A 23088-nucleotide genomic window follows, 5' to 3' on the forward strand; every position below is an offset into this window, starting at 1 on the left:
GCGGAGCAGAAATCAAACAATCAAACAAAATGAAATCGCCGGTCTGCCCCTTTTCGCTCCTGGTCTCTTGTATTTTTCTCCCTTTTTTTCAGCTCGCGAGTTTTTTGTTGGCTTTGTTCTGCTGCTGCTTTTGTGCACACGCCCCCTCAAAGTCCAGTTTTGCAGTCATCAAGTTTTGGCCTCCCTGGAGAGAGAGGGGGTGAAAAAAAACGACCCCCCTTCTGCTGGCGGGCTTCCGGCTGCCCATGCTTCTTTGGCATGTCTTCGCATCCGTTGCATCCGTCCATCTTGCCCGTTTCCGCCCCTTTGCCCCAACTCGCCACTTGGCTGCAGTGGGCTGCCAGACGAAGGAGCCACCCTTCGAGGACTTTTCCAACCCCAAACCCCTCAGAACCGAAAACAACTCCAGCTCCAACTTCCCCCTCCACCCTCTCTATATATTTTATTTTTAATTAATTAATGCGAATGCAAAGTACAATTTCTACAAGGAAAACTTGTTTTGCAACTCGCTGGCAACCCTTTTGGGCTCGGCTCCACCCTTAGCCACCCTTTGCCACCCCCTTTGCCACCCTTTGCCCCCCCCTATCATCCCTTGCCACCTGACTGCTGTGTGGCGCCTCCAAATATGCGGCTGGCTGTGAAGAAATGCAGTTAATTTACTCAGAAGTAGCAGGGAATTGCAGTGGGAAAAGCGGCTTCAAGTGGGCGGCTGGTGGGTTGAAGAAAATTGCTGCTGCAGAAAGTTGCTGCTGCAGTTTCTTTTGTTTTTGTGTGCACGCCGTAATGTATGCAACATAATTTTTGCGCTCTTAGCTGCCGCTGGATGAATTTTTGTTAGTACTCAGAATGGTGGGGGGGAAAATTTCAGGGAAATGGAAGGAAAAGCATGGAGTTGCCTGGCTGGATATGCAGTCACCTCCTTTCAGGCATAACTGCAATATGTGTGTGCGTGTGCATGTGTACCTGTGTGTGTGTGTGTGGGGGTATTTCTGAGGTAGTTGGCGCAGTTGAAAAACTTTGGTCTCGGCAAGGTGAGTGGGGTTGCAAAAAACCCTTACAGCTTTCGTTCCCTAGGCCTCCTCAGTTTTTCCAGGTTTTCATATATGGTAGCATATATTTCCCCATTTTTTTCGGGGGCGCTGGAAAATGTTGCAAAAGTTATTTCTTCACGGGTTTGCCAGGGCTCTTAATGAAATATCTGCATGGATGCGAGTGGATGCAGTTGGCAGCAAAGTGGTCTCCACGGGTTACTTAATAGGCAACAGCCAGCTCACATGGCCGGGCAATAGACTCCATTCGTAATTGCACGGAGAAAAAATTGAAATGAATTCATACAAAAGGTGCCTCAGAGATATTTTCAGGGATTTTTTTGTATACATTGTGATTTATTCCAACAAAACGCGAGTTCTAGAGCAACACGTGGTTTATTTTTAACGTTAAAATGTGTAATAAATCTCTTTAAATAACACTTTGTAAAAAACGCGAATTCTTGAGGATTATAAGTTTCAGCTTTGGACAATTCATTCCCGTAACCAATTAAAATCACATCGGTTGCATTTGATTTTTTCCCGTGTGGGCTTTAAGGCCGAATCAACTGTGGGAATCGGGCTGAAAGAATCTGGCTGTTTGGGCGACAGTTCAGCGACACGCTCAAAAGCCTCAAAAGGAGTGCGGGCGCGTCTTTCAATCTGTGACTTTTGCACCCCCTCCACCACCACCATCACCTTCACCGTATGCAAATAGACAGCCCTAGCCCTCCTACACCTTGAGCAAAGTAGGATAAAAAGAAAATGCAGCAAAAACGCAGCTGCAGGGCCAAAAGGGGGGCGGCGAAATAGAAGAGGAACGTTGCCGCTGCAGACACATTTTAATGATGCATGCAACAGTAAACTGCAATCAGATATGCGCACATCGTTAGTCTTCAGCATCAGCCGCCGTTTGTTGATTATCTTAGAATGGAGAGCACGGCAAGAAAGATAACCATAACCCATACGCCCCGTTGGCCACCCGGAACCTCAAACCGTGCACTTTCCGCATTGCATGGAAATTTATTTGCCGTGCAAATAAACTGCAGCCTCCTGTTTGCAAGAAGTCGGTCCCCGGATTCGGATTCTTGGTCCCCACTTCATCCCTAAGGAACAAGAAAAAAAAAAGAGGGCGGGAGCTGCAGAGGAAACCCCTAACGGAGGCACTTTTTTATGCAACTTCTTCAGCTCGAGTGGTTTCCCAAGTTGACGTTTCAAATGTCAATTGTGTGCTTAACTGCATTCTTTTGACGTCTCCGTCGTCGTCGTCGTCGACGTCGTTGGCTTTCCTTATTTGCCCTCGTGTGTGTGAGTGCTCCTCGGAGTAGGGCAACCCGTCTCGAATCCAGACTCCTTTCCATCCTTTCCATCCTCAATCCCATTCCCATTCCCCAGTTTTTGTCTAATTTTGGTTTCTTTTTGTTGCAAATTGCGGCCTAAGCGGGAATATGGGGTGGGCTGCGGGGTGGAAAGGTGAGTGGAGGGCAGGAGGCCGTTCCTGGAGATCGCTTTCGCTGCTAGTTGGCAGTTGGCAGCTGGTAGGCACTTGCAGGAAAGCCAAGACATCACTTAAAGGATCGACTATTTCATACTGTATTTTTCAAGATTTTATAAAAATATTTTTTACTGGATTTTGTACTAGGAAAATTAGATATAATTAAAACAGTTTCCCTTCCATCAAGTAGCATTATTATAAAAGATCATAAAAAATATATTGCTTTATATTTTTCAGTACAATTAAATTTAAATTTATTTTAGCCTAAGGGTAGTTTTTATTGAAAATATAAAAAGACGACTTACTTTTTTGAGTTCCAGTAATTTCTATTTATATTACATTTTATTTTGAGATTAAAGTTTTTATTCAAAAACCAAAAATAAATAAATAAATATTTTTCCATTACATATTTTAAAAGTAAAACATTTATTTTAAGATTACAGATACTTTATTTAGAAATTATAATATTTATTACTTAATTTATTTTTATACCCTTTTCTAATTTTCTTCAACAAGTGAAATGACTATTTCCCCTTATTAGTAATTTTTTTATATTTTTATAAAATTGTCATTCCAATATCTTTGATTTAGTTTGGCAAAGTTATCCGAACTAGGACAGTTTTCAGGGGGTGCTTATATACCCCACTTGCGGCACCTTGAACAGGGCACACGTAATTTCTTTTCTTTGGCTTTCACTTTGTTTGAGCAACGTTGCAGCGACTTTTGCCAAGTCGCTGGGAAAATATGCCGCATTCACACACACAGGGCCACTCGCACACACTCGCAGGGGAACAGTGGGCCAGAGTCAGCGAGTCAGACTGCAATCTTGCCTTCAATTAAGCTTTGACAAGTGCATTGCACACAGGAGCAAAGGGGGCAGGGAAAAGGACTTCGACAAGGAGAAGAAGTCGCAGGAGCAGGAGCAGTCTTCCACAAAGCGCATAAATATGAATGAGAAGGCAGGACGATGGACTCCTTGCCGTGAACTGTTGGCCAAAATAAGAAGAAAAATAAAAAAAAAGAAAGAAGGACGACCAGGGAGCCCGGAGTGAAGAACTGGAGAAGGAAACGCAAATAAATGAATTGCACTTTTCCTTTGCTCGAATTTTCTTCTGGCGCCCCGTTTCAATGGGCCGCGCCTCAATGGCAGTGGAAAAACTTTGCATATTGTGTTTATTCTATGCCCGCGGAGATAAAGAGAGCTCCAAGCCAGGTGGAAGTCGGAGGCAGCCTTTAATTAAGCGGGTCCAAGTCGCAGTCCGCTGGCATTATGCCTAGATAATGGCAAGGCCGAGCTGAAAAGGGGGCCACTGGGCGCGGGGGGGAAGACAGATATGAAATGCAAATTATGCGGCGAATTGTGTGCTCATTAATTAAAATTGAACTCGGACTGAAACTGAAACTGAGGCAAGAACAGGGCCTGAGAAAGTTCATCAGCCATCAAAGCGCCAGCAGCATCATTAGCGCCCCGGCCAGCTTAACCAGCCAAATCCCAAATCCTTCATCCTGAATCCTCAAATCCTCAAATCCTCACTGTCCACGCCGCTGCACTTTGAGGTGAACACTCAAAAGTTTTTGCGCCATGGCTGGGGGTTTAATTTTTTTTTGTTGCGAGGGGGTTTGGAATTTCTGGCAAAAATATTATACATATATTACATCTGGTCTGGAGGGGTCTGAGTCAAAATGCAAATCTTGCAGATTTTTAATTTCTTTTCAACGAAAATTTTATTTTCTGTTTGCACTTCTTGTTGTTCGCCCAGGACGTTGGCAGGACCAACCCTTTTTTATTTGCCAGTCTGCCAAGGATGCTGATGGCTCGCCCCTCTCTACTCGAGATGCCTTGCTGCCTTTTAAGCTTTATTATTATGTATTATAGATTCATATTATGCACTTTTTAATTTTTTTGTCTGCCATCCCAGGGCTTGAGACTCTCCAGACCGACAGCCCAAAATGAAATGCGTTTTGCTTTGCCGGAAAATAGGAGGGGAATGCTTAGCCTTTGAGGAGCCAAGAATACCCTTCTCCAATTCATATTCAATATTTTTTATATTTTCATATATGTTTCTAAATTCCACTTAAATAATGAGCTGGAGAAGTGTACACAAGTCACCTTTTCATAATAGAGTTTAGGTATCAAAACATTTAAAGTACTTCTTATAAGTATAATTTTGAAGTTACCTTTAGGAACTTTTTGAAATCTATATATTAAATGTAATATTAATTTTAATTTAATTAAAATTTTGTAGTGAGTTTCAAAGAAACATGGGACATTTCAAAAGAAGTAATCAGCAGCTGCTTGAAGTTCCCATTACCATGATAGGGTATTTCATAAAGGACTTTTGGACTGGGTAATGCTGCTGCAGTCATTCCTCGAATGTCCTTGGCAGAACCACCCTTCTGGCTTCTCCGGGCAAGAGTGTGGGTTGTCTTCTGGTTGCATTGCCACAAGTTGCTGCTCGAGATTCGAAACCCCACCCATCCAACCAAGGCTCCTTTCGATTCCACCTCCTTGTTCTTGTGCAGTGCCCTTCAAGACTTTTTTCCTTGCTTACATTTGGGGGCGGCTTTTGGGGTTGCATCTGTGAGATACATTCGCGTAATGAATTCGGCCCGAGGGTGGCGACAATGAACTTGCCTGCATTCGCCGCCTATTACCCCCTCCCAAAAATTCTAGGGCGTTGACATGTCAAGGCGAAGTATTCCGAAAATTACTTGCAAAACCCAAGCCGAAAAATAAAGGAAAAGGACTTCACGCTTTGCTTGCCAGGAAGTCGGTAGGAAGTGAGGTCCTCGCGAGGGGGAGGAAAAGCCAGAATTGTTTTAGCCAGCTGGGAACCAAACCTGCCGAATCATGTAAAGCTATGCCGGAAAGCGCCTTGAAGCAGAACCAATGCTGCTAAAGGAAACAATTTCCATTTCCATTTGCATGGCGATCTGCGATCGCAGATCACGGAACCCGGAGAAAAAAGGCGAGGGTGCGCTTTTCACACGGTTTCCCAGTACAAAAAAAGACCCAAGGGTCGGTCATAATTTTTAATAATTTCCTTTTGCTTAAATAGTTTTTCCTTTGGCATAACAAATTCCCACCGCAGTGGACAATTGAAGTGTTAGATGCAAAGATCCAATTGCCAGCAAGTGGCTGTAGAACAGTACAGATACGCACAAGATAACTTGATTGCACTAATTTGACTGCAGCACCCAAAGAGCTCAGATATATGTATGTAGTTATATGGTTCCCATGGCGGACTAGTTTCATAGTTCCGCATTGGACAATTGCCGGTTCCTTCTTCGAAAGGCCGTCCAAGTTGAGAACTCAACTGGTCTGCTGGGGGTTGCTTCAATCAACTTCTGACAAGAAGTGTTAAATCTGCACTCGCTGCAATTGCAGCTGGAGGCCGCTTTATTAGAATATCCGGCAGCTTAGGCTATGGACTGCCAGACAGCCTGTCTGCCCTGGTCCACATAGTCATAATTCATAAATCAACTAATTCTGGAGTCGTTGGGCCAGCAGACATCAGCAGAAACAAATAGCACCCTGCTCCCTTTCCCAAAAAAATAAAAACAAAATCTGTGACCAAGACAGAAAAGTTCTCAGGCTCGGCGACATCAGGAAGACACAACAATTAAAGGGTTTCGAGTTGCCTTAATGAACCGCAGCCAGACAAAAGGTCAAAGACAAGACCATCATCATCGTCAGCGAAAACAAAGGCCTAGAAGGCCCAAACCAAAGGCAAACAAAGGTGGGCCCCACATTCGAAAAATGAAAGGGAGAAGACGTCACGGCGGTTGCCTGCACTTCCTGGCAAGAAACAGAAGGCAAAAGAGTCCCGAAGACGCCGCTGGGTTTCAATTACCAGGTCCCAAGATTTCTCCCTGCTCCAAGATGAGTGACCTACCTTAATTGAGCGTGAAGCGCTGCAATACTTTGACACCTTTATGACAGGGACATGGACATGGACATTCGACAGGGCCATCGGCATTGCATTGACATCGAAATGGATATATGGATTGTGGGCTATGGACAGTGGACAGCAAACAGTGACTACCCCCTAAGACAGCCGACGGAACTGGAACTGGACCCCGGTGGACGACACTAATGAACATTAATGTTCGTATTGTGTAATGTCGCGACTTTAATGTAAAGTGCAATGAAGCAATGCAAGGCCAGGGGGTAGTGCATCCACCGGATGCACTCATTAAGTGCTGCAGCCTTTGACTTGCAGACCCGAAAGAACTGGACGCAAATGCGAGCTGAGTTATGATGCCAGCTGACGAGCTGTCAGAAGAGTCATCGTCATCCACCGAGGAGGAGGTGGATCGGATTGGATGGGTTACGATGGAATGGAATGGGGTAACTGCCGACTGGAAGGCAAGTGGTTGTTAAGTCTGATTCACGGCTCGGTTCGGAAATCAGCGGGCGCAGCACGTGTTCCCCTGCCAGCCCGTAACCCTTTGATCTGACCAGGGGCCACTCAAATGGGTAGGGGCTGTACCCTACCCTCCTACCTCCCTTGATTTTCCTTCGCCCTCGCGAAAAACCATTTTCCACAAATTTAATTCCATTAATGTCGCAGCCATCTCCTTTCACTCGCTGGCGCTCCTCCAGCGACCCTTCAGAAGTTCTTCAAATGTCAAGCGGAGGCAGGACTCGCAGGATTCTCCAGCAACTAAATTATCATAATGAATCTCGCAACTACTTGAGTTTTGTTTGCCCGACTGGCAAACTCAACTCGGTCCGAGGAGGGTTAAGCGATGGCTCGGCTCCTAACGGATTTTTAATTGAAACTGTCACTTGTCGAGGAGCCAAGGATGATGGCCAGGACGATGGCTAGAAACCCAACCAGGTTGGCTCCTCTCCTCTCCTCAACTCTCCTCAACTGAAGTAGTTTTCATTGCAATTACGAAGGAATTAAATGCTGCATGGAAGATGAGATGAGAACCACAAAAGTTTTCCAAGAATTTAATCTCCGATGCATAAATCAACAATTGTCTGTCGCCCTCAGACATTTCCATTGTTTGATCAAGAAAATCTTTTCCATTTAATCCAAAAACACAAGGGTGAAGGAGGAGCCAACATGAACAATGGGAATTGAATTTTATGCTTTACAAGATTTTATTGCGACTTTTTGACTCGACGCCTCCGACAGCTCGAATCCCCCATATCCCCAATCCTCCGCCCAATCCAACTTCGTTATGAAAACGAATCGCAGTCCGCCTTTATTAGCAGCAAATTTCATTATTCAAGTCAATTTGCCTCGGAGATGCCTCGAAAACTTGCTCGATAGTGACCCCCCACTTGGCTGGGCTCTTTGCATGGGTTCAATTGAATTAAATACAATCAATTTGTTGATACGCAGATGAATTTAAACAAATTTAGCCCGAGTGTGCGGCGAACGAGGCGACTGAGGATGACTCAGCTCAGCTATATTGTCCGGACTCCGGAACCCAAGGGTCCCGAGTCTCGGGTCCCAGGTTAGTCACTCCGGCGGGTCAAACGGCACCCAAGTGCCGTCCAAGGCTCTGGACATGCAATCAAAGCCACCATCCTCTGGCTAAAAAAAGTTATTAAAAAAATACAGTACTACAAGATAGACTAAAAGGTAGTCCCGTGCACAACCTCTAATTATCTCAAGCCATGACATGAAGTCATTTCTCCAGTCCAGTCGTACATGTATAGTATCCTTTAATGCCAGCGCTCACGCTGAAATTGAAACTTCAAATATTTGTACGCGGCTCAAGGACTCGCCATGTGTGGGTAATTTCCTTAATAACCGCCAGCCTATCGCATTAACATATCTCGCATTTGTCATAAAAATAAGTCAACCACCAGTGCCACCCACCTACCAATCTACAAAATAGCCCAGCTGGTCTCCGCGGAGGAGGCGTTTTGTCAAGGAAGTAGGAACTATATCTCCCCCCTTTCTAGTAGGTGGGTGGAATGTGAAGGAAGGAAGTGTTTATGCCTGCCCATGTGCGTCTCGTAATGACCCCCGGCTAAATGGACACATTACGCGCCGGACACACGAAAAATTGAATTATTCAAGCGACTTTGGAGGCGTCGCTTTTGGAGCCAAACGACATTGCGTGTCAAAGTTTTTCCCTTACGCCAACTTCTAAACTCTGGCACTCCCACTCCTTGAAACTTATGCCGAAAAATAGGGCTAAGAAATACGTTACAAAAGGCAGCCGGCCCACAGAAAGGTGGAAAACCCAACGAGTGCCTTAAAGTTCCACTGGGTGACTTCAAGACTCCGTTTACGCTCTATGCGCATACAGCACACGCCAGAACCAGGACAACCCATACCCCCCACTATACCATATACCATATACCACTATACCATTATAGACCCCGAACCCTTAGGAAATGTAACGGCCGACGATCGACGACAGTTGGTTTCCCAGAGCGTCTTCAAGACGTTCGAGGGGGTGACTTATTTATAAGGAAAAGACTTTCGACATCTGCCAGCTGCACGGGTCTACCTCTGATTGCAACGTTAATAATGCAAGCGAAGAAGAGGGTTACTGCCACGCACCAAAGCGGATGTTTTTCGGGGGGGGATATGAAATCACTGGGACTGGCAAAGGGAACTCTAAGTACTATATATAGTACTGCCATTGCTTGACGGGACTGTACTCATTATTAGTTGGAAGCGAGTGCAAAAAGCACTTACGATTAAGAGCCGGGAGTTTGGGGGAGGGGGCAAGTATCATTTGGCTAACGCTTGAAATTGGCTTCGTGACGCTTATCGCGATCAATAAATAATATACGAGCAGTTCTAGACAGAGACGGGTAGCGGCAGAGATATAGATACACGAACGGAACGACATCGAGGCGGAAAACAAAAAGTATCTGCCAGATACATTTGAGTAATTTGCGTCGTTAGTGCCGGAAAGAGAGGCAAAATAATAATAATAAAAGAAAGTACGCTTGATTACAATGAAAATGTTTTTAATGCCCGAGCTCCTCTTTCCCCCCTCCCCTCCTCTCCTCTGTACACCCACACAGAGACAGAGAAAGATATCTGCATAGATAGGCGAAGCAAAAGGACACACGTTAGGCATGCATTTTTCCCCTGTTTCTTTCTTTTTTTTTGTTCGATATCAAAAGCGCGATAAGCACTAGACACGAATGTGGGGTAGTGGGTGGGAGTGGGTGGCAGGTGCAGGTGCAGGCTTGCAGGTTGGACAAAAGCCCGATGGAGGGGCCAGAAGGAAAAGCCTGGTGGAAAATCCTCAAAGTCGAAACAGTCGCGACCAGCGACCACTGTCCAAACAAAAGTCTGGAAAAATGAGCAGTGGGAGCCGACTTGGCCACATATGGCCATTTTCTGGCTGCCATTGCGTGCCTGGCCCGAATACTAGTACATATCGGTATCTGTATCTCGGTGAGCTCCTGTCTATATCCGTAGTATGTAGTATCCCAGGCTGCGAATGTACGAGTGTGTGCTATCTAATCAAGCGCTGAAAGACAATAAAAGCCAACAACGCAGCCACGACAAACAGCGACCACAAAAAGTGCTTATGTCTGAAAACAACAGCAGGACAAGACCGTTAAGTTACGTGGAGACCAACAGGATACCTAGTAGTTAGGATAGATCTAGATTTAGGGTCATAGAACCCATAACTCTGGACAGTCTAAGATATAGGGAGCTATCAATAAGTTAGAGAGTCCATAACTCTGGACAGCCCAAGACATATAAAACAGAATATAAATGCAAACTATCTTCTAGGTTTTTCCTTATATATTTTTCTAAACATTTTCCTTATGTGTTGGTATAAAAGATGTTTCATACTTGGTAAAAAAGATTTTAAAACAATCGTTTCTTTTAGGTATGTTTGTATACAAAATATTTATATAGAAAATTCGATATATTCTATGATGATCCTTAGCCACATCCTTTCCCCTAATTACAAATACCCCTTCATAAAAATCACAGTGAATTCTAGGCAACCTACTTCTCTGCCTGGCTAAGTGCAGCGGGAAAACCTTTTCCTGGCTCCACTCGAAAGTATCGCACGGATGTCGTATCTATGGCCCGCCATATGGCGACAAAACGCCGATATCTGTGAGAGTGTTTCCATGTACGAGTATCTGTATCTTATCTGGCAGTCGGGGTATTAGCCAAGGAGCGTGCACCTCATCCTCCTCCTCCTCCTCCACCTCAGGGCCCCCGAAAAACCAGCAGTGGCCATAACAATAACTGAGACTGGGCTGACATCATAATAATTCGAGTTTACTGCATTGCAATCCCGCTAGAGAGAGACCTTTTGGCAAGTTCTCGGAAAACTTTTCGCATAAAATCCTTGTTTGAGACAGCCACTGGAGAAGGCAGAGAAGGACATTTTCTTTTAGCACAATTCGCTTCACAAAGTTGCTGCCAATTCTGGTGGAAACGACTGCCAGCCAACTTTGCGGAAACATAATTTTAATGTGTTTGTGGCAGGATTAGAGCTGTGTGGAGAGCTGGAAAGCTGCAACTGCATTGGCAGTGAATGCCAACACACAAGTTGAAAGGTGTTTCTGAACTTTATTGATGTCGTCGACTTCGGGCGACTTCCGCACCACCCGTTAGGCAAATATCATTGGTATCAGGTAAAAATCGGTTCCCGACTGGATGGATGTCAAATGCCACCACCGAGCACGCCCCTTGGTTCCGTCTGCCTGGCTTCTTCCTTCTGCCCCTGCTCCTCATACTCATCCTTGTCCTCCACCTCCTAACTCCACCTCCTCCTCCTCCTTCCTCCAGCGATCGCCAGCTTGTGCGCACGCGCATTGAGGCATAGACTGCGAGTCCAGGTGTGCTCCGATCGTCGCTCGCCGCTCGTGGCAGCCAAGTACGTGCCATAACCACACTTGGAAAAAATACTACTGACTTTCAAACTGTCACCCAAATTGAATAACTGCTCGAAATATCTCTAACCTTCTTTAAAATCAGTTTTTAAAATTATAGAATACCAATTTGATTCATAATTGTACTGAGACATGTATTGATAAGTTTGAGTTTTATTTTTATATCTTTGTTTTATTTTCATGAGCTCAAAAATATCAATTGCTTTTCAATATTATTAATGTTTATAATATATAAATATTATATATTTTTAATATTATTGTTATTAAAGTCAGCTTTAATATTTTTAAGATCTTATAGAACTTGAGTAAATTTTCTATCAATCCACTAACGAAGGTTTTTAAACATCAAAACCATTCAAAACCATCCCCCATTATCCTCAGTGCATTGAAACTTCCCTTGCTTCCAAGCAATCGTTTGCCAACATCAGCTGTTGGCTGTGGCGATCGTTTCCTTCCGCATCCGTATAAGCATAGGGGCTGCAGAATCCCTACCGGTTTCGCATTGCTCTTCGTGATTTCCCCCACCATTTGCTCATTTTTCTATTTCCAGCGAATCTCAGCTCGCCAGATTGCTATTTAATCTGGCAAAATGATTCTTTGAAGCGGAATCACAATGCCTAATTGCCACTAGTTCAGTTTTGGGACAGTTTTTAACGGATTTTAGAGTCACTTGACCGTAACACAATTCCACCTCGCCCCCTCGTAGGCACTTTTTATGAGCCAAAGCATATTTTAATGATGACACCCGACCACGAGAAGGAGAGGAGTATAAACAGAACACATGGCCGTGCCACACTTCGGTCGTTTGTGCGATGAGTACATTACCGTGTGCCGCGATCTGTGAAGGCACATTCCAAAGCACACTTTGAGATACATGCATGTATATTTGTCGCTAGCACTGCCCCTTCATAAAAACCCGGCGCCTCCCTCATTTCCAGCGCATGCAAAGTATCCGCCGAAGTCAGCGTTTTCCATCGGAACATGAACGGAAAATGTGTTAAGGTCGTAATTATCTGCGCTGCCGTTTGTAGGTGGAAGTTCGCCTCAGCTGGCAACTTTCTTTGCTCCTTGCTCTCCTTTCTTTTCTCCTGGGCTAGTGCCATATGTTGGTTTCTATGCCCTCCTTGCGGGGTTGAAGTTAGAAAGGCCCATTGATAACGCTCCTAGACCAAGTACCGAAGTGCATTGAACTTGGAAATGCCAACTGTCTGCCGTAGGAGCAGTTGAAAAGTATCTAAAGAAAGCGTTCCTCAAGAAAAGGTTGTCGACATAAAGAGGCAATTAGGTAGTTTTCTCCGACTTAAGTATACGGGCACGTGGGCGCAATTTACCTATCAGATGGTATATAAGATAATAGAACCTAAGACTTACACTCTGCTCTTTGTAAAGAACAAAGAAAAAGATTTTATTGTATAGAACTGAAACTTTAACTTTCTTCTAAAACAGATTGGACAAATATATTGCTAAAGTAATCATTATAAAATTGAAACTAAAATAAACTTTCTTTTACTTTAACATTTATAGGATGGTATACAAAATTTGTTGGCTTAAGAATTTTTCATTTCTAAACTATCGAAGCCAAATTTAAAGCTAATCAGGTACAAGAAAACTATACTAAAAACTTAAACATTTTATAAGTATTTGATTGTAATACATACTTAATTTTCTACACTAACTATTTATGGTTTTTGTTATTCCACTAACCTTCTTAATTTCTTTTTCTTTTGCAGGAGGATCTATGATGGACTACAGAGAAAAATAATGCTTTGTTTGTGGTAATTTTGACAATTCCAATATCCCGATCTGCTGTGCATAGGAATGCCCTTGCCCTGCTCTAGACCCAGCCCAACCAACTTACTAAGTCCTGCATAGGGGTGGCTGTTCCTGCTCCTGCTCCTCACCCTCTTTGCCTTCGTTCTTGTCCCTCCGGGTTGTCCTTGCAAGCTGCAGGCTTGCGAGGAGGTACAGTTGCCGAAAAAGGGATCGAAGAACGGAGGGGTGGCTTCCGTTGACATTGACTTGGGCCTACGGGCTGCAGTCCGCATTCCATTGCACTCGCAATTGAAATCGAAGGGTCCGAAAGTCGAAAACCCGGCCTGCCAAAGGGGAGGATTCTGTTTCGTGGTTCTTTATTCTTGGGAAATGAACATGGTCCCTAGACACTAACGATATGAAAAAAACGAGCATTTAAGATACACACACCAAGTGTGATCGATAGTCGATGCTTTGACGCATTTGGCAAGTTCCAAAGTCCCCATATTGATTATTTCGAGTGCTTACGCATTCGTCCCATGGCCATATGCAAAGTATCTACATGTCTATGTCTATGTATCTGTATCTGTGGCAGAGAAAAGTAAGTCAAACTTGTTTATCAGCGAAAACGAAGTGACTTATCTTTATTTTGTACAAAAACAGAAAGGGGCGGGTACACACACTCTGACTCACACCCCGACTCACACACACAAACAGACTGGCAGAGGAATAAGCTCAAGTGGAGAAATTAGATAAAAACCTGTCTCGGGTGGGAGGAGGTTTGGAGGGTGGCTGTGCTGAATTAAGGACACCACCCCGAGAAACCCACCCACAGCCTCACAGGACCTGAACAGCCATCCCCTGGACAGCCCCAAACCGAGCACCAATCAAGTGGCCACCCAAACCAGAAGCTTTTGGCCAGCCACTTTTACTTTCCATTTAAACACTCGCCCCATTCTCAGTCAACCCATTTTTCCCACACAGCAGATGTACCCAAACTTATGCCTTCCATTAATTTTACAGAAAGATTTTTTGAGCGCAAGCAAGGATTATTAAAACGAAAACCAAGCCAAACCAAACTAAAAAAAAACCCAAAAACGACAAAAAATTGACAAAATACGAATAAAACGAATAAAAAATCTCAAAATTCGGGCAAAGCATCGAAAACACACTTTTGAGAATCAAAAATCAAAGCGAAAGTAAAAAACACAACAAACTGGAAAGGAGCAGAAAGGATCTAGAGAACGAGTACGAGAAGGGGAGTAAAACGAAGGGAAATACAAATCAAATCTAAATAAAATTAAATGCAAAGGACATTCGCATGTGTGTGGTGGTGGAAAGAAAATTCAAAACAAAATTCACAATTAGAAAACGCAGGAAAAAACGTAGAAAACGCAGACACAAATCGAGCGGCAACCAACTGTCAACAGCGGCAAGAATTTTGAACTGGAACATTTCGACCAAAAAGTTGGGCGACAGCAAAATTTCAACGTTTGGCGCACTACAACAGCAACAACAACAACAACAACACAGCAGCAGCAAGGACATCGCGGCCAGGCAGCCAGGATTGCAGGATTGCAGGAGCGAGCGGTTTTGAAAGCGCAGCACACAACGATAGGCCCTTCTTCTTCCTCTACTTCATCTCCCTTACACGGACTTAGACTCAGGCAAGGATACGCTTAGAAAGCTAGAAAGCCTTAGCCAGGACTTAAACTTGAAATCACGCATACGCCGCGGCGAATTCTCTCGCTCGCTCTCCCTCCCTCTCTCTCTCACTCACTCTCTCTCGTTGCCCAAAACGAAGGGGAAAAGACCGGAGAAAATTCAGCCAATCCGAAGAAGCGGAGAGGGTGACGACTTAGGGTTGCTGAGGGGAAAGCAAGGCAAGCAGGGAAGGCAGCGAAAGCGGAGAAAGCAGGGAGAGAGCTGCTGCTGCTGGTGGGCATCATCTTATGATGTCATCGGAGGAGTACGAGGCGGACTGTTTTGGTTTGTACAGCGATGAGAACAACGTGCTGCTGAAGGCAACCGAGCCGGAGACAATTGTCAAGCTACAGCAACAGCAACATCAGCAACACCAGCAACATCTGCAACAGCAACAGCAACCACCGCCGAGCAACCACAGCAACGGTCACACGTCACCAATACCCATACAAGTCAACGGCGACGGCAGCGCGGCGAATTGCGGCGAGAGCGCCAAGACCACCAATACAAATACAACCAGCAGCACCCATACAGAGGTAGACAAGGACCAAGAGAGAGAGAAGGCAAAGGAGAAGGCCAACGAAGAGGAGGCCGCCGAGTCCGACGATTCCGACGACGACGTCGTGGTTGTGCTCGAAGGCTGCGAAGGCAACGCCAGCAGCAGCAGCAATAGCAACAGCAACAGCAATAGCAGCAGCAACAACAGCAGCAACGCCAGCAGCAACAACCACAAGGCAGCAACCACGACGACGACAGCAGCAACAACGACGACGACGACGACGGCGGCGAACGCGAATCGCAGTGGCAGTCGCAGTCATCGCAGCGCCCGCAGTAGTCGGCAAATCAGTCAGTCAACGGCCGTCGGCAAGACAACAACGTGCGCGGCTAAAAAACCAACAGCAACACAGGCCCAAGCGCCCACGCCAACCACAGTTAAGAACACGAACGTAAATAACGGTGGCTCAAACGGAAACGGAAACGCGAACAGTAAAGTGAATAGTCGTCGTTCGCGTCAGAGATCCTTGAGCAAAGACATTGCCATTAACATAAACCTAAACAATCAGCAACAGAACAGTAATAGTAATAGCAACAGCAATAGTAGCAACAACGGCGGAGCAACGGCAACCGCTGCTGGCTTCATGAGTAGCGCTGCCGCGGCTGCTGCGGGTGCCGCTGGTGGAGGAGCCCTGTTCCAACCACAATCGGTCAATAGCTCGGTTAATAACAATAATAATAGCAGCAACAACACTTTGGGCACTCCGGCTGCCACAACCACCCACTCGCACACCCACTCGCCCAGCAGCAACTCACCCGTTTCGGGCGCCAGTTCGGCATCGTCCTTGTTGACGGCCGCCTTTGGCAACCTGTTTGGTGGCTCCTCGGCCAAGATGCTCAACGAGCTGTTTGGCCGCCAAATGAAGCAGGCCCAGGACGCAACGAGTGGCCTGCCCCAGAGTCTGGACAACGCCATGCTAGCCGCCGCCATGGAGACGGCTACCAGTGCCGAGTTGCTCATCGGAAGCCTGAATTCCACGTCCAAGTTGCTGCAGCAGCAGCACAACAACAACAGCATTGCTCCCGCGAACAGTACGCCGTTGAGTAATGGCACAAATGCCTCGATCTCGCCGGGATCGGCCCACAGTTCCAGTCACTCACATCAGGGTGTCTCTCCGAAAGGAAGTCGCCGTGTCTCCGCCTGCAGTGATCGCTCCTTGGAGGCGGCAGCAGCCGATGTTGCTGGTGGTTCACCACCTCGGGCAGCCTCAGTGAGTTCCTTGAACGGAGGAGCCAGCAGTGGGGAACAACACCAGTCACAACTGCAACACGATCTGGTGGCCCATCATATGCTACGGAATATCCTGCAGGGCAAGAAGGAGCTGATGCAACTCGATCAGGAGCTGCGCACGGCCATGCAACAGCAGCAGCAGCAGCAACAGCAGCAGCAACTCCAGGAGAAGGAGCAACTGCACACGAAGCTCAACAATAATAATAACAACAATATTGCTGCCACCGCCAACAACAATAACAACACCATGGAGAGCATCAATCTGATCGACGATTCGGAAATGGCGGACATCAAGATCAAGAGTGAGCCGCAGACAGCTCCTCCACCGCAGCAATCCCCGCATGGCAGCAGCCACAGCAGCCGGAGTGGGAGTGGCACTGGAAGCCACAGCAGCCTGGCCAGCGATGGCAGTCTGCGACGCAAGTCCTCCGACTCCCTGGATAGCCATGGGGCACAGGATGAGGTGCAGGACGAGGAAGATGCGGCGGCCAATCGTTCGGAGAGCCGGGCTCCCGAGGAACCCACCCAGCTGCCCACCAAAAAAGAGTCCGTGGACGACATGCTCGACGAGGTTGAACTCCTGGGCCTGCACTCGCGCGGCTCCGATCTGGAGAGCCTGGCTTCGCCCAGTCACTCGGACATGATGCTGCTGGACAACAGCAAGGACGATGTCCTGGACGAGGACGACGACGATGATTGCGTGGAACAGAAGCGCGACTCCGGCAGCGGTAGTCTCAAGAAACCAGGCATGGATCTGAAACGAGCCCGTGTGGAGAACATTGTCTCCGGAATGCGATGCAGTCCGTCCTCTGGCTTGGTCCAGGCTGGACAGCTCCAGGTGAATGGCTGCAAGAAGCGCAAGCTCTACCAGCCACAGCAACACGCAATGGAGCGATATGTGGCCGCCGCAGCTGGCCTGAACTTCGGCCTCAATCTGCAGAGCATGATGCTCGACCAGGACGACAGTGAGTCCAACGAGCTGGAGTCTCCACAAATCCAGCAGAAGCGCGTGGAGAAGAATGCCCTCAAGTCGCAGCTGCGATCCATGCAGGAGCAGCTGGCGGAGATGCAGCAGAAGTATGTGCAGCTGTGCTCGCGCATGGAGCAGGAATCCGAGTGCCAGGAGCTCGATCAGGATCAGGATGTCGAGCAGGAGCAGGAGCAGGAACAGGAGCCCGATAATGGCAGCAGTGATCACATCGAGCTGTCGCCCTCGCCCACTCTGACTGGAGATGGAGATGTAAGTCCCGCCCACAAGGAGGAGGTGGGTCAGGAGCGACCTGGTTCCAGTTCGCCCTCACCGTCTCCTCTGAAACCCAAGACCTCGCTGGGCGAGAGTGGAGACTCCGGTGCCAACATGCTGTCCCAGATGATGAGCAAGATGATGTCGGGCAAGCTGCACAATCCCCTGGTGGGAGTAGGCCATCCCGCCCTGCCGCAAGGATTCCCACCGCTACTGCAGCACATGGGTGATATGTCGCATGCGGCGGCCATGTACCAACAGTTCTTCTTCGAGCAGGAGGCGCGCATGGCCAAGGAGGCCGCCGAGCAGCAGCAACAGCAACAGCAGCAGCAACAACAACAACAGCAGCAGCAGCAACAGCAGCAGGAGCAGCAGCGACGATTCGAGCAAGAACAACAGGAGCAGCAGCGACGCAAGGAGGAGCAACAACAGCAGATCCAGCGCCACCAGCAACAGCTGCAACAATTGCAACAGCAGCAAATGGAGCAGCAACATGTGGCGGTCACTGCGGCACCAAGGCCGCAGATGCACCACCCGGCACCCGCCCGCCTGCCCACGCGAATGGGCGGGGCAGCGGCCCACACCGCCCTCAAGTCGGAGCTGTCCGAGAAGTTCCAAATGCTGCGCGCCAACAACAATAGCTCGATGATGCGCATGTCGGGAACAGACCTCGAAGGACTAGCCGATGTGCTCAAGTCCGAGATCACCACCTCGCTGTCCGCATTGGTGGACACCATTGTGACCCGGTTCGTCCACCAGCGGCGACTGTTCAGCAAGCAGGCGGACTCCGTGACCGCGGCGGCCGAGCAACTGAACAAGGACCTGCTGCTCGCCTCCCAGATCCTAGACCGGAAGTCGCCGCGCACCAAGGTGGCGGACAGGCCCCAGAACGGACCCACGCCCGCAACACAATCAGGTAATAATGGTTCACTACTCCTAGCTAATAGTCAAATGCCCTCCCAAGCGCCTGTGTCGAGTGGTGGGTCGAATGGGCAGCAGCAGCAACAGCAGCAGCAGCAACAGAATGCCCAGCAGCAACATGCGAGTGCGCAGCAGCAGCAACAACAGACACCGCAGCAGCAACAACACCTGCAACAGCAGCAGCAACAACAGCAATCGCATCCCCTGCTGCCGCCCAACTGCCAACAGCTGATCTCCGCCCCCCGCCTAAATGGCAGCCAGTTATCCTTCGCCTCGCCCGCCGCTGCTGCAGCCGCTGCAATGGGTCTGCAGATGCACCATGCCGCCGCAGCAGCAGCAATGTCCGCCCAACAGCAGCAGCAGCAGCAGCAACAGTCGGTTGATCCCAATGCGAATACTAACCCAAACAACGGGCCAGCTGGGCCGAACCCCACTAACAATAGCTTAAGTACCCTTAATATACCGCCTCCTCACATTCGTCCTTCGCCCACAGCGGCTGCCATGTTCCAGGCGCCCAAGACGCCGCAGGGCATGAATCCGGTGGCCGCCGCCGCTTTGTACAACTCGATGACCGGACCCTTCTGCCTGCCGCCCGATCAGCAGCAGCAGCAGCAGACCGCCCAACAACAGCAACAGTCCGCCCAGCAGCAGCAGCAGCAAAGTGTGCAACAGCAGACGCAACAGCAGCTGGAGCAAAACGAGGCGCTCAGCTTGGTGGTGACCCCGAAGAAGAAGCGCCACAAGGTGACCGACACCCGCATCACGCCGCGCACCGTCAGCCGTATTCTGGCCCAGGATGGTGTGGTGCCGCCCACCGGAGGACCTCCAACCACGCCCCAGCAGCAGCAGCAACAGCAGCAGCAGCAACAACAGCAACAGCAGCAACAACAACAGCAACAGCAGGCTGCGAACGGCGGCAACAGCAATGCCACGCCCGCCCAGAGTCCGACGAGGAGCAGTGGAGGAGGAGCCCCGTACCACCCACAACCGCCGCCACCACCACCACCCATGATGCCCGTGTCCTTGCCCACCTCCGTGGCCATTCCCAATCCCTCGCTGCACGAGTCCAAGGTCTTCTCGCCGTACTCGCCGTTCTTCAATCCCCATGCAGCCGCTGGCCAGCCCACGGCCGCTCAACTGCATCAGCACCACCAGCAGCACCACCCGCACCACCAGCCCATGCAGCTGTCCTCCAGTCCGCCGGGCAGTCTGGGCGCCCTCATGGACTCCCGCGACTCGCCGCCGCTGCCCCACCCGCCGTCGATGCTCCATCCCGCCCTCCTGGCAGCCGCCCACCATGGCGGATCGCCTGACTACAAGACCTGCCTGCGGGCCGTCATGGACGCCCAGGATCGCCAGTCCGAGTGCAACTCGGCCGACATGCAGTTCGATGGCATGGCTCCTACTATATCCTTTTACAAGCAAATGCAACTAAACACAGAACAGCACCAGGAGTCGCTGATGGCCAAGTGAGTTTCCACCTAGTCCAGCACCGTGTGCAGCAGAGAAAGATGGGTTGGGATATAGTAGCATGGTAGTGTAAGGTAGTTTAGAGACCAGGTACTTAACCCCACCCGGTCCGGACCTCGCTTACAAAACGAAACCAATCAAGTGTCTTCTTCAGTTTATTTATTTCCCCAACTAAATTCTTTTATAAAATGTAATCAAAACCTTATTTATTGCCCCGCCGCACACTTAAGCCCCCAAAGGCCCCCGAAAGACCCTCAAGTCATCATCATCATCGACTTGGCCTGGCTTGAGTTGCATTTCGCAACAGCCACAGAAATGGAAAAAAATCAATGACGAGCAGCCAATCGAAAGAGCTGCACTCGTTGGCCTCTTACTAGCCCCCATTTCCGAGCCCATTCTACTTTTGATTCCGATTCGGATTCCGATTCCCAGCTCAGCTTTTTCAATCAGTGGGTTGAAGGAGGCGAAAGCGGGGGCTGTGGCACCCTTAGACATTCATTATTGGCACTCGAAAGTGCAGCCACGTTAGACATTGCCAATCCAATCGTACATATATATTTTCGCCCCCCCCTGCACCCAACACCTCTCTTTCTCTGCTATACACGAACATGGAAATTTGGAAAGACAATCGACCATCCATCCGACACAAATATCTCATACATATACCATATATATCTATAACGCCACCAGACATTGCGAATCCTTGACTCCTTTGCACTCTTCTACATTGACACCGATGCACCTGCGCAAGGCCAAGCTGATGTTCTTCTGGGTGCGCTATCCCAGCTCCGCGGTGCTCAAGATGTACTTCCCGGACATCAAGTTCAACAAGAACAACACAGCACAATTGGTGAAATGGTTCTCGAACTTCCGGTAAGTTGTGCAATTAACAATCTATAGAATCTAAAACCTAATTACTAAGTAATAACCATTCAGCAGCATTCATTTTCATGATTTCGTTTCGTCATCTAAGTTTTGGGTTTAATGTTTTAGTTGGTATGAGGGGGTTTTCCTAACAAATTGATTGGCCAAAAATGAGATTGCCACCTGTCGAAACCCTCGACTTGCACTCAAGAAGTAGACCCAGAGACATGCAACACCATTCGGCTGTCATTCCGCGACTCCAACTGTCAGTCCATGAAATTGCGCAAGAAGTTGCCAAAAAGAGCACAAAAAAGACTAAAGACTACGGAAAAACGACAGCTGCCAGATAGTCCGGGTCTGGGTTATTCCGGGGAAGAAGTTCCGAGGGGTGAACTACAGAGCTTCAGAGCCAAAGTGAAGTGAGGTAGGCCCGCATTCAGTCGCCGTGATTTGCGCGCCAAATCCGAGGCCGCATCTGTCCGCCCCGAAAAATCAGGGAAAACAGAAATTCCGAAAGAAAACAGAGCGTGGCACAAGGTCTCACCTGGATTTACCTTCCAACCCTCTTTCATCGTCTTTCATCGGCTTAGCAGCTGTCCGTCGCCTCCGATTTGTCTAAGACATGCGCAACGTCTTAAGGAATTGTTCGCGAGACACCCTAAGAAATTCTACCTACCCTACCTGCAAACAAAAGACAACAAATCAAGACCCGGCACGCTCGGGGCTTGTTCGTTAGTTCCTTTGGGGTTGCAATCCCTTTTCGATATGAACCCTACTTTGCATGGGAATCGGCAATCGGGGAGTTGGCATCTTGTCTTTACTTGCGACTTCGACTTCTTTGGCGAGAGGTTAAAATGGGTGGGAATATTTTTTGATTTCCTAACTGGTTCTCGATTGTTTGTTTCCGTTTTCTCTAAGGGTTTAGGTTTAGCAGGGTTGTAAGATGTAACGGTTTTTTAATATTACTTTCTCATCTTAAGTTCCCTGATTTTTTGAATTCGGTTTCCTTTGTTCCCTCGAGGGAAAGCATTTTCCCTTAATCGTTTTCCCCCTAAATTAACCTAGGAAATTAATACTTGTAACCGCTTTTTGCTCTCTCTTAACGACTAGTTAATATTATGAGTTTCCCACACTCACACAGTACAGACACACAACCAGCGAACACAGAACCGTACACAGAGATAAACTGGGGCTGAGTGCTCTAATAACATGTTGCTAAAAGTGGCCACTTAAGAAAAATGCAAGGGGTTAGGAGCCCCGGTTGAAGATGAGTTGGAGAGTCCGGAGGATGAGCGTTACGATGATGAGCTGCCTGGCCACTTGAGCTGGCGAGTCAAGTGTGAAAATAGCGGAGAGCGAGGCCAAGAAACTTGTGGCGCTGGCATATTAAAAAGTGTTGCCTACTTAAGTGGGCCCCACCCACACACACATATACCATAACCCCCCACCACTCGCAGGGCATATGTGTACGTTTGTTGGCTAATTAACAAAAGTGCCTTTTGTTCGAGGTCCTCAAGCAGGCCACTTATATAATTGCATTAGCTGCAGTAACTTCTTTTTGTGCTCGCCAAAATGCAAATAATGAAAAGAAAGCGGCAAAGGACATGCATTCACAGACACACGTACACATATGCACATACACATAGACACTCAGCCTCCTGGCGGGCTAATTAGTTTGTTTGCCAGGATACATTCAGTGGGTTTCTTTGGCCGCTTTTCATGGCGGCAGCTACTTGAGAGTTTCGAGCACAATGGCCAGGGCCCTACTGGCAAAAGGCGCTCAAGGATACGCCCACACACATGCTAGCCCACTCACTTACACCCACAAATGCGACACACAAACATATACACTCTCACATCTCCCGCTGTTCTTTTTCCGTGTTTTGTTTCTCATCGAGCCGCTTTCCTTTTTTTGAGGTTAAGTGTCCTTTTGGCGCTTAGAGCAGCTCCGCCTCCCCCCACCCCTCCCTTAGCTTT

At 48.0% G+C, this 23088-nt stretch overlaps 2 protein-coding genes across 5 annotated transcripts in view; one reads left to right on the plus strand and one right to left on the minus strand.

Moving 5' to 3' along the window:
• Window positions 1-23088, minus strand: part of RpS25 (ribosomal protein S25) — a 234165-nt gene that overhangs the window by 162390 nt on the left and 48687 nt on the right. The window lies entirely within an intron of this gene.
• pros (homeobox protein prospero) overlaps window positions 1-23088 on the plus strand; it is a 57739-nt gene that overhangs the window by 30434 nt on the left and 4217 nt on the right. For 2 of the 4 annotated variants that reach the window (XM_070996504.1, XM_070996505.1), the window contains exons 3-5: window positions 13102-13146; window positions 14147-20184; window positions 20966-21120. In XM_070996504.1, the coding sequence (XP_070852605.1) occupies window positions 15076-20184; window positions 20966-21120 (5264 nt within the window). In that variant the 5' untranslated portion in view covers window positions 13102-13146; window positions 14147-15075. Of the gene's footprint in view, window positions 1-13101; window positions 13147-14146; window positions 20247-20937; window positions 21121-23088 lie in introns of all 4 variants that reach the window. The other 2 variants (XM_070996506.1, XM_070996507.1) reach the window with 2 other exon arrangements.

Source organism: Drosophila suzukii, chromosome 3 (assembly GCF_043229965.1).
Source record: "Drosophila suzukii chromosome 3, CBGP_Dsuzu_IsoJpt1.0, whole genome shotgun sequence".
Lineage (NCBI taxonomy): Eukaryota > Metazoa > Arthropoda > Insecta > Diptera > Drosophilidae > Drosophila > Drosophila suzukii.